General features: G+C 40.7%; 1 protein-coding gene across 4 annotated transcripts in view; it reads right to left on the reverse strand.

Moving 5' to 3' along the window:
- SLC50A1 (solute carrier family 50 member 1) overlaps positions 1-16,574 on the reverse strand; it is a 73,153-nt gene that overhangs the window by 55,697 nt on the left and 882 nt on the right. For 2 of the 4 annotated variants that reach the window (XM_085873790.1, XM_085873789.1), the window contains exons 2-4: positions 15,476-15,861; positions 14,170-14,247; positions 2,257-2,380 (exon numbers count right to left, since the gene is read on the reverse strand). In XM_085873790.1, coding sequence (XP_085729916.1) covers positions 2,257-2,380; positions 14,170-14,247; positions 15,476-15,552 — 279 coding nt within the window. In that variant the 5' untranslated portion in view covers positions 15,553-15,861. The other 2 variants (XM_085873791.1, XM_085873792.1) reach the window with 2 other exon arrangements.

Below are 16,574 nucleotides of genomic sequence, written 5' to 3' on the forward strand. Positions count from 1 at the left end.
GTGGTGCTAGGAATTCCGGGGAGTGTGTGAATGCCGGGGGCAAACAGTTTGAACATTTGAGGGATTAATATGTTTATTATTGATATGTTATTATTAATATGCTTGTATAATCAATAAAATATGTTTTGTGCGCACGTTTTGTTTTTCATTCCTGTTTACCTACTTTTGCAGCCCCCTGTATGTATATATATATATATATATATATATATATATATATATATATATATATATATATATATATATATATATATATATATAATACCAAGCTTGCACACTAAAAACTTGGCTCACCGTCACACGATCCCTATGAAATTGCTGTGGCACTTAGCGGACATGCCGACAATGTTTGGGAAGTCTTGGCGTTCCATAGTACCACTTGCATTTTGCACAATGCGTATTTTTGTCATTCCCCGTGTACGATCTGTCGTCTGCTACCAGCTATGTTGTACTGCTATTCCGTGCATGTGCAGGGGTATCGTTAGTATATATATATATATATATATATATATATATATATATATATATATATATATATATATATATATATATATATATATATATATATTGCATCTGTGTCCAAAGGAAGTGGTTCAGTTTGGCATTCTTAAAATGAAATATGGAAATCCTCGAAACAAATGAAACCCATAAGTATTACTCTTTGGAACCCTTGAGTATTAAACACGGTGGGTTGTAAAGGTTCTTTTTCTTCATTTTTATGGACGAATGGAAGGAAGGACATACCCAAATATTGAATTGAATTCATTGCTTTAAAAACGTTTGCTTGGTCATATAGTCACCAGCAATGCATCATGAAATTGTGAGCACTGTTTCTCTTCTTGGATTATTGTTACCAATATCAGCTTGTTTTAGATTTGCAGTGTTTAACTTTTTGGCTGTTTTTTTTTGTCTTGTATTATGAAATTTGCGTGGTTCAATGAGAGTCTTGCACCTAACTATTGCATGATGTGTGTCACAGATGGCACTGTGCATACTTCTCGTGTGTAGCACACACACACACACATCAGAGGTGCTTCCTTCTGGTGATTACATGGTCGAGTTGGTGGCAGTATGTTGAATGTAGGTGGTGCTAAGTTACTTTACTCCTCATTTTTCCATCGAAGGTATATGTTACACAGCGAGTGATAATTGCAAAAGTCGAGAATGCACTGGCCGTTTTCATTCATCTTATCAATACCATGGTGACCAAGTACACCATCCCAGGCATAATCGTCAGCTCCCGTGTTGGCATTAAAATCCATTAAAAGTAGAAAGAATCTGTCATTTATGTTTACCCTATAAATGATTTTGTTGAGTTGGGTATAGAAATTACGTCTTCTCAGGTGTGCAGGTTACAATAACAGTGATAAAACCATTTATTAATTTTTTTAATCTGGCCATTGATGATCTGCTGGATAATGCAGTAGATTGTTTGATGCATGAGTAGATCATTTCTGATTCTGAAACCAACTGCATGCACCCTCCTTTCACTTTCTTTTTTCCCACTCCAGTATCAAGTGTAGTGCTGTTCTCTTATGTGTCCACTGTCAGGTAATCTTATCTCAGAAAGAGCGACAATGTCATTATGTAACATATATAGTTCCAGGTCAACAACTGCTATCCACGTATTTGAGAGATGAGGATTGAAAATAAATCCATGAACCAAACTCCTTACATTCCAACATCCAAAATCAAGTTTAAGTTTCAAAAAAAGGAAGCGTTTGGGGGCTCCTTTTTTATTTTCATTTTTTTAGTTTGGGGTAGTTTTGGTTCGAGTTTTAAAAAAAAAAGAAAAAAGGAAGAGTATGGGGCTGGCATTTTTTAGCCCACAGTTCCTTGGGCCATGCACCGATTGTGACACAGGCCATCCCTAGTTGGGATGTGTGGTTGGTTATTCAAGCAAGCTGCTGGATGACCTTATACGCCTTTCAAATTTGAACAATTGAACCGTTGCCGAAGCAAAGTTAAAAGATGCATGCAAGCACGAGCTCATGCACTCCCTCTTGACCTGAATGTCCAGTTACAAAAGGATCTGGAGATCTAAGACATTTGTGTCGACATGCTGGATGCAGCCTGTGGTTGAACAATGGAGTGACTTCCATAACACCTTTACGACATGCACATGCCCTTTTAGCTGTGGGTTGCTTTGGATACCAGGAGGTACCTGACCAAATAGTACGAAGAAAACGCAAACGTTTTACTGGTGACCTGAACACTACAGCCAACTTTTACAACGAATCAATATGAATAAGCACTTGCCTTTTCAACAGTGTACGTATAAAAATACAATGTGTAGGAGAACTGGAAGATGGCAGCGATGGTATTAACGTAGAGCATGGCCAAGTCCCACAGCAAAAGGGCATATTTAAGCCAAAGCACTGCACTGCAAAAACAGTAAAGAAAATATTATTTTAAAATAAATGACAGTTATTATAATTTACATATTCAGTTAGTAGAGATTTTGGGTGGGGGAGGTGGGTGCTGCCTTGAGTGTCCATCACAAAATCACATTAAGGACATTATACGATTACAGGTCAACCACAAATGGTAAACTAGCAAGACTTGTAAACCACATCATGCAAGGCAGGCAAATTATTTCATCACCAAATGTCATTATTCAGATAATGGATGGTCATTATCAAACATGTTGTTCTTCTTGTCTTGTTGTTTAATGGCCACAATTATTCCCACACTATTGTGGGGTTGGCCAGGGAAAGTTTTTGACCAAAGTCTTTCACGAAGCAGCTGGCCAGGCCTGATGCTCAACTAAGCAGTTAGGGCAGGAATTTGTAATTTTGCCAGGGTGCCAGCGATAGTTCACCAACTCTTCAAGAAGGACATCGTGAGATCTTCACCATCCACCAACTAATGCCGGCAGACGGGACATCAGCTAAATGTCCATGCAAGAGACGGCACACACATTGATGAATCACCCTGCCTGTGAAAAACCGGGACGACAGTTTGTAGCTCGGTCTGGATTCAAGCACAGGCTAGACAACTTGGAGGTGAGTATGCATACCTTTATTCCATCCTGCCAGCCCTGGTCACTTGTCAACCACACAAGGTTTTAATCAGCATTCTGACAGCGATGTGGTGGTTAAGGGATAACCAAGTTATTGAGGTAATTTGTATTAGAACTACCTGTATTTTATACTTAGCCATGGGATACTAATGATCATATTATTTATTTGTTTCGACCCACATTAGAAGTCGGGCTAATAGGAATACTCCTGCATTGTACATGGCTATTTTAACTGCATCAGCCGACTCATGTTCCAGTTCGATTTCTATTAGATTTTGAAATCACAGTTTGAGTTGTGGAATCGCACTTGCTTTTGGTTGTGTTTTAGACTATTTTTGCATCAATTTTGTCATTCGAAATGCCGACTTGAGCTACTGGACGAGTAAACAAAGAGAAGAGGAGACTCTTCTCACTGTCATGAACAGACATGGCCAAGACTGGGATTTTGATTTCCCAATTTTCCAGCCCATGAAACATTCAGGAATCTATGAGCAGCACTTTGACGAAAGGGTGGGCCTGTGTGAAATTTCATGGATCTGGATCCAAACAACATTACAAATCCACATTTGTACAATATATATATATATATATATATTATATATCCCCCCACCCCCTCACCCACCCATAAAAAAGCTTCAGTGTGAAAGAATCCAGACAAGGTTTGCACAGGCAAAACAAACAGATATATCAGCATCAGAAAAATCAAGAGACAGAGTGATCATATAAGGAGGAAAAAAAAATTAATCTTGGTCACAGGAGGATCTTACCATTTGCAAGCCCATAATCCCTATGCCATAGCCACACTCCATTAACTTGATATGCAAATTGACTTATCTTCGACGTATTAACCTCATCCATATGAAGAAAACATAAAATCCACATTCTTTTATAATTAGCAAACACGGTCCATTAATTTCAAAGCAGGGAATTTAGCCATAGTACAAACAAACACGGCCTAATATAAAGATTCCACGATCCCTTGAATGCCCCTAACCTTAATGCCTGATAGGAAAACTGGCTTTGCATCACAATTAAAATGACAGTGAGCTCCAAAATAACCCCCCACCCCCCCCCCCCTACACCCAGTATGGCTGTTTTCTTTGGATTTGACCCCACAAACAACTTAATGGCAAACACACTACCACCTGTGCTAAACTGTTAACTGCACCCAGCAGCCTATCACAGAAGACTCCCAACCAAGTACTAAGTGGGAATGACTTGATGCAGCTGGGATGGTAACATGACCAAACTAGAAGGGCACTCGGTGGAGCACATACCTCCGCCAGGTAATGCCTGATCAACGAGAACATATCAGGTCCAATACATTTTTGAAATATCATGCTACACAGTACTATGTCGTTTTTGGCCAGATTTCTCAATGGTGAAGAATCACTTTAAAAAGTCTAGTAGCCGGATCCGGATTCGGATCTTCACCAAAATTGAGTCAATTCTTCCTTGTCACAAACAAAACATGTCCACCAAGTTTCATCCAAATCCGTCCACAACTTTTGAGATATCGTGCTCTATACTGTTTTTTGCCCTATCTCTCATTGGTGAAGAATGGCTTTTAAAATTCTAGTCACTGGATCCGGATCTTCACCAAAATCTAACTAGTTTGTCCTTGTCACACACCCAACTGGTCCACAAAATTTAATCAAAATCCATGCACAACTTTTTGAGATATCCTGTACACAAAAAAACAGAAAGGGATGAAAACAAAACCTCCTTCACCTTCGGTGGCGGAAGTAACTAGAGGGGGAGCACTCGGTAGAGTGCAAAACCTCCACCGCCAATACTGCTGGGTCACTTAAGTGAACCTGATATCCTATTCATTGTAGGTCAAAACGGATCAGACTCTACTGAACCACGATTGAATAAACTAAACTAGATCGATGCGCATGTAGAAATGCCAAAAAAAAAAAAAAAAAAAAAAAAAAAATCGAAATTTTTTTGAAAAAAAAAGTTCAAAATTTGTTTTTTTTTTCTCTAACAAAAATTTTTTTGGGGGGGCGGGGTTGGAAATCACTTAAAACATGTAGAAATGCAAAAAAAAATTCAAATATTTTTTCAAAATGGTCGCCATAGCGGCCATATCGGACTTTGGACAAAGTCCAAAATCTAATGGCATGATCCTTGGACAATACCTAACCCCCCCACCAAGTTTCGTCGAAATCCGTCCAGGAGTTTTTCCGTAATACTGTTCACAAACAAACAAACAAACAAACAAACAGACAGAGGTGAAAACAGTAACCTCCGTCCATCTTAGATGGTGGAGGTTAATAATACATCTTTGACTCGTAAATCAACTTGATTTACCTTTGTGCATGAAAGAAATCCAATTATAGGTGGAGACTAGAATTCTGACGGACACTGAAGAGTACAACAGGTTAACACTCGAGGACATATTGATATTTTTCAATTGCCAGGATTACGCTGCAAAATGATATGATCGTGATATCTGTCTGTCAAACATCACACCATAAGGTATAGCATCTGTGAAGTTTTTGTTGCAAATTCAGGATCAAAATGGTCTAGCTGTAACATGTTCAAATTATTTGCACCCAAAAATGTCAACCATGTGAGAACGCAACAATTGCCTGTGGCGTTACCAAAGTTATTTCCGTTTAAAGCAGCTGAGAGGAATAATATTCTGGTTGGATTTCAGCCTCAAGGAATGAACATCATAAGATGTGCTTTAGTTGTCAGCTTTAGAAATGAACGGATGCATAACAAAAGTGCAGTATTCCTTTTCAACACACAGTGGCATAACAAAACAAATAAAACATTTATTATTTTCCAACTGAAATATATATATATATATATATATATATATATATATATATATATATATATATATATATATATATATATACATATATATATATATATACATATATATATATATACATATATATATATACATATATATATATATATATATATATATATATATATATATATATATATATATATATATACATATTTTAAAAACAAATTACAACATTGTATGTTGTAGCCTTACTTCAATGTTGCAAATAGTAGAACATTAAAATAAATTATTTCATGTTTACATGTGGAAAAATATGTACAAGGGAAGGGTTGGTGCTTCATGGAGGGCTTGAGAGAACAGCAAATGTAAAATTCTGAACATGGAAAATAAAATATATAAATTTGTAAACAGCTGTGCATAGATTTTTGATATGAAAACACTTGTAGATTTGCACATCTATAACACTGTTCTGTATTAAAGATGATATTTAGCCTTGTCAGAAGAAATTGAGCAAGTGCAAGAACTCGAGAGTCAAAACAAGCGCCGGTAAGATGGGGCCAACAATTGATGCTAATAAAACGAAAGCAATGGCACTCAACCAGTCGACAGAGGTCTCAAACATATCAAACAATGGAAAAAAACAACAACAAAAAAAAAACTTTAGACAGTCAATGACTTCAAGCATCTTCAAGCATCTTCAAGCATCAGGTTAACAAAACTGCTCAGGATATCAAACAAAGGAAACCTGCCACATGGAGAGCATGCAACAAACTTTCAAGAATATGGAAGTCGACAACAACTGTTAATGGGAACAACTGATTCCGTCCTTCTTTATGGAAGTGAAGCATGAGCCCTCCGTGAGACCCACGATAAGGGACTGTATTGGCTGCTATCTGTAATCGACTTCTTGGTTCAGCTTTTAATGTCCTTTTTTTTGTATGCATAGCCGATGCTCGTGGAAGAGAAAGCACACTGAACTGATCAGGACGGAACAGAGAAAAACAGGATGCAAAGCACGCATGCATGGAGAAGGAAGCCCCAATGAGGAAAAACTGGAAAACTAGTCAGAATTTGGGTAGGGTTAAAAAGGGTAAAAAAAAAGATAATGGTTTTGGAATGGGGGATGATCTGAGATGGTGAACAACTGTCTTGAAGACATGGAGGGAGGAATGAGCTTGAAGAGGATGTGGAAGTTGATTCCACAGGCAGGAAAAAAAAAAGAAAAAGAAGAGGAACAAATGAGTGGAGGTGAGCAGTGATCATGGATTTAGGGAGTTTCACCAGAAAGGGGTTGATGGTGAACCATGAGCCCTGCAGAAATCTTGGGGGACAAAGTACAGAAAGAGCAGTGGGTGCAAGACCAGAGAGGAGGCGGTAGAAGACAAACCACTGACCTGTCTGCGATGGTAAAGTGATAATTGCATAGACTCAGCTTCAGCGTGGAATATTCAAATGATCTTGAAGGCCTTGGTTTCGACAGTGTCAAACTGAGCAAGATGTGAAGTGGTGGAGCCAGCCCAGAGGGGAGAACAGTATTCCATCAAGCTGTGGATGAAGGCCTTGTACGACAGAGGATGCCCAGTCGGTGGCTGGCTTTGGAGGCAAACATTGAAATGTGGTTTGCCCAAGAAAGATCATGGCTGATAGTGAGACCCAGAAGTTGGAATGACTGAACATTGGACTTAACAAAGGACAAATAATGAGCTCAATGGTTCTCTTCCAAGGTTGTTGGTTGAAATTAGAAGACGGCACCTCAGGATTGCTGGCCACTGCTACCACCGCAAAAAAATAAACCCGCTTCCAATCTTTTACTTTGGACACCTAAACATGGAAGGACAAAGCAGGGCAGACGAGCTCTCAACTAGATAAACAAGCTGATGAAGGCCACAGAGCAGACTAAAGAAGAACAAACAATATTTCTCAAAACGACCCTCATAACTATTTGCTGCAGTCCCTTTGCCAACAAAGCACTCCATATTTCATGACAAGGAGAAAGATCAAGCATTCAATAGAAAAAGGATGAAAATGCCATGGAAGAGGGGGTGTAGTCAAACTTGAAACATCATATGAAGGAATTCAGGAAAAGATGCGTTTTGGGGATCGATTTGAGAAACCAGCAGTTCAAGGAATAAGGAGCAAACATTGAGAAGATGTGAAGAAAGGTGCAAGAGGTGTTGCTGCAGGAAGCAATGATAAGATGTCAGTAAGAAAAGCAGAAAAACAAGGGTACATGAGGATGGCCGTAGTGTGTGTCGGTTGCCCTTCATATCTGAAGAAGGCTGTTCACATGAATAATATCTCTGACTGAAGAATCCTGACATTTATCTTTTTGATAAGGGCTCCATCCTCTACTGTAACATCCTTCATCTTTCAGATAGGCAGGCAGCAGCCTCTTATCTCTCTGCAGACCATGACAGAACCACAAGTCAAACACTTGGAATAGGTCTTTCAATCCTGAGAAATCCAACTCACTCGATGTCTTTCTCCAAAAGGACCGTCTGGCAAGCCCTCCCATCTACTTTCTTAATAATCCTCTTGAAGAAAGTCACTGCATATTTTGGGCCTCACTATCTGGCATTATCTTTCTTGGTCAAAATGCACCTTTAACTTGGCCTCTAAAGCCAGTCACCGACAAGGCATCCTCCATCATGCAAGGTTTTTCCTTGGCATACGTGAGCTCTGAACCACCTACAAGGCTTTCATTCACTGCTTGGAGTAGTAATGCTCTCCCCTCAAAGCTGGCGCCCCTGCCTCATCCCTTTCTCTCTCATACCACCTTGACGCCGTGGAAACCAAAGCCTTCAATATCATTGGGAACATTACTCAAAATGAAGCTGAGTCGAGGGGCCGATCACTTTCATATCACAGAGAGGTTGGTGGTCTCTGTCTTCTTCCACTTATTTTCTGGTCTTGCACCCATTGCCCTCTCCGTGCTTTGTTCCCCCCAACCCCACCTCACCCCCCATATATCTAATGGGTGCACATAGTCCACCAGCAACCCCCTTCTAATGAAAATCCCCAATATACAGAATCACCGTTCACCTCCACTGATTTGTTCCTCTTCCCCACACCTGTAGAATCAACTTCCACATCCTCTTCAATCTCATTCTCCCCTCCAGGTCTTCACAACAACTGTTTACTACCATCTCAGATCCAAATCCATTATATTTTCTACCCCAGTTAACTTTCACCAAGCAAACCTCTGTCCAACTCTCCTATTTTCCTTCCTGAGAGTTTGCTTCTGCATCTATCTTATCTACTACTTGTGTCCTCCCCTCGTCCGTCTTTCTCTCTGTCTCTCTACCTTGCTGTTGTGTTTCCCCCACTCCTTCTGCTGATCGTTTCATACTGTTGCATCATGATCCATTCTATTTTCTCGCTCCTTCATAAGCCTGGACTCGTATAAAAAAACACGGTCAATTTGTTAATCTTGCAGAAGCTGCTGTCCAGGCAACAAGCAGTGAAAACTGGTGCCAAGTAACCTCCAAAGAAGAGTAGACCACTTGCTACCAAAAGTCCAAAAAGGAATTTGGCATTTAGTCAGGGTGATGGTGATAACTCACTCTTTGGAAAGGACACTGTGGCTTATTTAACGTCCATCAACTAATGCTGGCAGATGGGACTCCCACCTTAACATCCATCCAAGGGATGGCACACTGATTGATGAATTACCAGGATGACAGGTTATAGCTGGGACAGGATTTGAACCCAGGATAAAATGAAAGGAAAGTGGGCATAATTTTCGGCCATCCCACGAGGACAGAAATACAGTCGTAGTATAGTAAGTAGTAAAGGACCGAAGTAGAGGATTTGGAATGCGAGTGAGAATTTCATAGCAAATGTGGTAGCTTATGAAGTGTTGGTGAAAGGCAGCAAACTGTCAAAGTAGGTTTGGTTAAAATGAGTATTTTGCATTATTAAAAAAAAATAATAATTCCCTTACATCTTTAGGGTGGATTGCAAGGGGGCAAAGTAGCATAATGGAAGATGAGAGTTTTGCTGCATTGATCAAGCTGTGAGGTTAGGTGTGCGTGTGAATAAGTATAGAAGGCATGGACAAGGGGAGCATGGAGGGGATTTCAAAAATTTTGCAGAGTAACTCGTGCCATAATCTACCAATTAATTGTACGGGAGGTGTAAAGAGAGGGAAGAGCCAATGATGAAGCAAAGGGTGCGCATGAGAGACAATGGTTTGGATTTAATTGATGTTGTTATATGTGACAAGGAAGAGTGAAGGGATCAGGGGGAATAATCAGACAGGAAGGTGAAGAGCTTGGTCTGGTCTTTGTTTAGCTTTCATCATCCAAGCAAATACAGCAAGCAATACAGGTCCTGATATGTATAGATTTCAGAAGACACATCCGGAGTAGAAAGGTAAAGTTGTGTATCTTCAGCAAATAAAATAAAAAATAAAAAGACAAGGATACAAGTCCTCATTGACTGCACTTAAATGGGACGTGTAGATTTTACATTTACGTAACCAAACAAAAAAGGAAATAAAGAAATAATTCAAGGTGGTAAGTAAATAGTAGAGGTTTGTGTGTGTGTGTATGCGTGTGAATGCGTGTGTCAATATAAATATTTTCATGTGTGTGCATTATTAACCTCCACCGTCGAAGATCGGAGGTTACTGTTTTCACCCCTTTCTGTTTGTTTGTTTGTTTGTGAACAGTATTACGGAAAATCTCCTCGACGGATTTCAACGAAACATGGTGGGGGAGTTAGGTCTGGTCCAAGGATCATGCCGTTAGATTTTGGACTTGGTCCAAAATCCAATATGGCCGCTATGGCGGCCAATTTGAAAAAATATTTGAATTTTTTTTTTTTTACATTTCTACATGTTTTAAGTGATTTCCAACCCCCCCCCCCCCACTCCAAAAAAAGAAATTGTTAGAGAAAAAAAAATTGCAAATTTTTTTTCAACAAAATTTCGATTTTTGTTTTTGCATTTCTACATGTTATAAGTGATTTCCAACAACAAAAAAAAAGTCAAAATTATAATTGCGGCTGATTTTGGAACTGCAGGTGGATATACCCACGTAAAATCAATTTCTGTCTCAAGGAATCGAGTTATGACGAATGAATTGAGTATGTAAAAGTTAAAAGTAAAAGGGAAAGTTGCAAACTATAACTCTGTGAGCACTGTTGACGTCAAATTGAATGAATAGGATATCAGGTTCACTTGAGTGACCTAGCAGTATTGGCGGCGGAGGTTTTGCACTCCACCGAGTGCTCCCCCTCCTCTAATTCTTTCTCTGCTGAACCATAGCACCGAGAGGCCCCAAATTTTGGATGTAGGAACTTCAGAATTTGTCCAAGGTTTTAATGTCACCCTTGATGTCCATTTTGAGGCAACTAAAAGTCGCTATAAAGTATATATTGGGACGTGGGGTCAGTCAGTGCAGCTGCCAGCCTGCAGGCAAAAAGGTAACCACTGTGAGGCCAATAACGTCATCGCTTTTCAATGTCCAACACGTCCCGAAACTAGCACACCTAGCCAGGCAGCGCTGGATATCCCCGCCCCCCCCCCCGTTTGTTTGTGTATATCTATATATATTGGTATGCCCCCCCTCCCCCAAAAAGTTAGAAATCTCTCTCCATAAGACTGCCCCCATTACATATCAAAACACAAGTCTGCTTGCAAAAAAGATTGGACAATATTTTAGAGGTCGCTAGCTACCACTTGCACATATTTTTTTATTTTTTGCATTCGACACAAAATAAAAAACTGAAATACAAAAACCCCGAAATTTTTCAATGTTTTTCCTTCGAAATCCGATGAGTTCACTGCACCATCATGAATAAATGAAATAGATCTCTCCTGTCAGTGGGTAAAACAACAGCACTGAATCCTCGTTTATCCGATAAAAAACACCATCACACGCATTATGTCTTGATCTTCGGCGGGACCAGCAACGTTTTCCGGTGGCTACTGATGAGCCGCAGCAGGTATTGCTTCTGGTCTCATCTTTCGTCAGTGCGGCATTGTACGACTCGACAAGAGTGACGCTTCGTTCGGCACAGTCTTTGACAACCTTGATTAGCTTGACCTTGGCCTTCAGCGACTGGTGCATGGGGTCTGTTGGCCAGAGGGTGGGGGCTTAGACAAGAATGCCTTGGCCTCTTCTTGGCAGTTCGTGGAGAGGAGGTTGAACATCTTCAATGACCGGCTCATGATGTACGCTTCCAACAGAGTGCAATCGTCAAACAACTTCCTATCCAGCCGCTTCAGGGCTTTCGGGTCCAGGGATACCAGAAGATGTCGACCATGGCTGCTATGGTATTTTCGTTGACGCAATTGTCAAAGAGGGCGAGGGGTACGAAGTGCTCGGAGAAGTACAAGTGGCGATAGAACACCTTGACCGCCTCCTCACTCTCAGTGTTCGCAGGATACTCGTGTCGGAGAGCGAGGAGGTTGAAGTAGTTTGTGGGGGGGGGGGGGGTCTCGTGCCAGTTGTGGTTGTAGACAAGGGAGACAAAGAGGCAAATGTTCTTCAGGTCAACTTCGTCTGGCCCTTGAACAGGTATATCTTCAGCAAGTAGATGGTCTTGGCCATCCACCACACATTGTGCACCGTGCTGTGCGTGCAGAAGCACAGCACTCCGTTGTAAGATTACAGGAAAACGTAGCAGAGTCGAAGCAGCCCTCCATATTCCGCTTGTGGGGTCTGGCTCTCGACCGAGTCTGCGTAGAACGATGTCATCTCTTGTTGTAAGTCATCTGGCATGCCAACAAAGAGCTCAACACCGGCAGGCCGGAAGTCAGCCTTGTTGATGAGGGGCCAGCTCTTCTGGAAGCATTTGATGAGCCTCATATCAGGCCCACCGGTTGTTCCCAGGGCAATGGAGAACATATCCAACAGAATTACCTCCAACATGGGATGGTGGCAAGCGATAGCCATGGACAAGGCACTTGACTTTCTCAAGAAGGGTGCAGGCGCCCCTCAGCCTGGTATTGGCAGCCATCGTGTCGAAGACCAGTCACTGGACCATGGACTTGAGCTTCTAATCCTCCAGCACTCAAAGGCTCGTGTCACTTCTCCACAACACAGATACTTATTACAATAGCTTATAATGAATCTGGCACACATGACCATGATCAGACAGAGTGCATGACACTCGTGGCTCTATTCCGAGTAGAAAAAAAGAAGAAAAAAAGATGAACCAAAAAAGTGGTTAAAGGAAAAGACCTCTAAACCTTTTCCGATGTGTCCAATTTTTTGTGTGCAGTCCTGCTGCGAGGTGGAACAGGGGCAACCTTGTGGAGTGGTATATTTTTGACATTGTTTTTTTTTTAAACCCTATATGCTTGGGGCAACTGTGTGTGTGTGTGTGTGTGTGTGTGTGTGTGTGTGTGTGTGTGTGTGTGTGTGTGTGTGTGTGTGTGTGTGTGTGTGTGTGTGTGTGTGTGTGTGTGTGTATGAGATTATAGATACATATATATGAATATTAAAGATGGTATGTTGATAATAGCCTGGTAAAGTGTATACAATTAATTGAAAGTTGTGTGTTGGTGAAGTATCTATTAATAAATACACAATTCAAGGTGGTATGTACGTAGCGGTGATGGTAAAGTGTATATAAATAAATGGAGGTTGTAAAGTATACAATATATATATATATATATATATATATATATATATATATATATATATATATATATATATATATATATATATATATATATATATATACAATGGTTCCCAAAAGTATATACAATCCTGTGCTATTCTTTCCCATAAATGCTTTTATTTTATTTCAATTGCCAAAATTAGAAATGGGCTCCGATCCCAAAATCATTTGACCTGCGTCATGTTCAGATATTATTGCATACATATGCTGAATATAAAATAAATGCGTTCAGTCATTTGAGTAGAGACTCCAGATGCATGGACGGACGGAATGAAAGAACCCAAAATGCAACCCCCAAATAGGCTGAGGTGCAGTCGGGAGCTAAAAAAGGTCTCAAACAATTCTAGTTTAAAACAGAGGGTATGGAGTAAGATGACATCATCATCAGTGTCCAAGGCAACGGAAAGATGAAGGAGAATGCGTAGATAGATAGGGGAGGTGCTCAAATTTTGGAGATGAAAAGATAATTTAAAATCAGAACATGGGCCGTTTCAAGAAAATCATGGCGGGCAAAATTCTGCCTTTAGCAAGTCAAAAGAAAAAGCCAAATTGGAGCACTACCAATGCAATAATAAAACTTGTATTCAAGCATAAGTTGTATAAAAAGTCACCGACGACAAAAGTGTTTGCTGCCTGACATCTGCCATTTCAAACAATGCTTCTGAAGTGACCAGTGCTGAATGTGGCATCAAAACTAAAGTACATAAAATGTGCAATAGCGGAGGCCAAAGCATGATGCATCACTTACCAAACGGTGCACGAAACAAAAGGAAACACTGATATTCCTGCTGTGTTTCCTTTCCTCTTGATTTTAAAACACACTTCTCTATGGAGGAAAAAGAAACAAAGACATGGATATTTTTGGAGATGAAGGTCAAAAATATCTATGTAAAAGCAGCTCCCTTTGTAAAGGAGACGATAGCATGCATAGCAGCAGCTCCCTAAACACACAAATGCAAATTGTAGGCACTGCAATTCTTTATCGAACCAATGTTAATGATTTATTAAACTCTGATTATGCCACATAACAATCAACACCATGCATGTAAACCACTTCCTGTTATAATGAGAACATTTCCGGCCCAATACATTTTTGAGATATCGTGCCAAGTATCGTTTTTGGGCCCCATCTCTCAATGGTGAAGAATCATTTTGAAAATTAAATAATTCTCGTATCCAGATCCGGATTCGGATCTTCACCAAAATCGAATCAATTAGTTGTGGTCACACACCCAACGTGTCCACTAAGTTTCGTCCAAATCTGTTCACAACTTGTTGAGATATCGTGCTATATATATATATATATATATATATATATATATATATATATATATATATATATATATATATATATATATATATATATATATATATATATATATATATATATATATTAGTTTCACCCGATCTCTCGATGGTGAATAATCACTTAAAATAATTCTCGTAGTTTGATCTGGATCCGGATCTTCACCAAAATCTAATCAGTTTGTCCTTGTTACACATCCACAAAATTTGTCACACACCCACAAAAAGTTTGCCCACAAAATTTCATCCGGATCCATCCACAACTTTTTCAGATATCCTGTACACAAACAGACAGGGGTGAAAACAACCTCATTCACCTTTGGTGGCGGAGGTAAACATACATTTACATCAGCTAATGCTTTCAAAGTGGAACAAGTGTAAAATCTGCACACAAATAACAAATGTCCATGCCATTTTCTGATGCAATTTACCATCACCGAGTCACGTGACTTCAGCGTCACTTGAATAGTTTGTGGCTGAAGCACTGTAAAAGTAAGAGTTGCTCTTGAGCTTGGGACTCAACTTGTGATGCTATTCCTTGAGACGAATCGAATGTCTTTTTCTCTCCCACATAGCTGAAAGCATTTCAAAATTAGGAACTTCACCCCCCCCCCCTTTCCACCACTCTTCAACTATTTCCCTTCCACACCTCCATATCCAGAACTTGACTTTTTGTACAATTTTCATCACAGAAACAATTTCCAAGACTTTTCTTGCAATTACATACAGTAACCGTGCAGCACACTTACAGTCCAGTGCAAATAAATGCAAAATAACTGATGACGGCGGTGGTTGAAATGACATCTTTAGCAGTGAAAGATATCATTGTGACAATTTATTCCAATTTCAGGTCTCCGGGTTAGCTCGCGGATGATGAAGCTCCGGTAATAATGGAAGTCAGCAGCAAAAGAGCCTCCAGCTCACATCAGATTAGGTCGTTAGAACACAGCAGTCATGGAATAAAAAACCTTGGAGAAAATACTTGGCAATAATGTATTCCTCCCAGGATCAAATTATTAAACGGATGTGGAAGGCACCGAAGTCACTCTAAGTAGATCAAATTGCCGGCAAGGAAAAGGGCTGTGACACGCCATTTCACTGTGCATCATCGTTCAATCCGCAACGATGCAGCAACCTGAAAAGGGGAATTGTTGCAAATGAGCAGCATCTCAATATATCACACAAGTTAAAATCAGACCTCAAGATGCAAAAAGAGAACAAGAATTTGTTTTTAATGAGCCAGGCTTAATTTTAGCCCCGCGTCCCCTCCCAGATCACCGTGACACCAATGATGAAACAATGATGAAGACCCACACACTTTAGCCAAAAATGCATTGAGCACGAGAATTACACAAGGCATGAGGTGTGGGAAAATGGCTCAGGAACAGGGGCACACACACCAACAGAGACCTGTGGGGTCATGATGAAGCGCCAGGGTATTGAAGGAAGTGCACAATCGCGCCGGGTAGGGGGGCACCAGGACGCGAAAGAACATGTGCCAGAGGGGGCACACGCGAATAAGGGGCCAGAGGGGGGACACGCGAACAAGGGGCCAGAGGGGGGACACGCGAACAAGGGGCCAGAAGTGGGGCACGCGAACAAGGGGTCAGAGGGGGGACACGCGAATAAGGGGCGAGGGAGGACACGCGAGTAAGGGGACAGAGGGGGGAGACGCGAATAAGGGGCCAGAGGGGGGACACGCGAACAAGGGGCCAGAGGGGGACACGTGAACAAGGGGCCAGAGGGGGGGACACGCGAATAAGGGGCCAGAGGGGGGACACGCGAATAAGGGGCCAGAGGGGGGACACGCGAATAAGGGGCCAGAGGGGGGACACGCGAATAAGGGGC

This window comes from Eptatretus burgeri, chromosome 3 (assembly GCF_056783735.1).
Source record: "Eptatretus burgeri isolate ZD-2024b chromosome 3, Ebu_testis_v1, whole genome shotgun sequence".
Classification (NCBI taxonomy): Eukaryota; Metazoa; Chordata; class Myxini; order Myxiniformes; family Myxinidae; genus Eptatretus; species Eptatretus burgeri.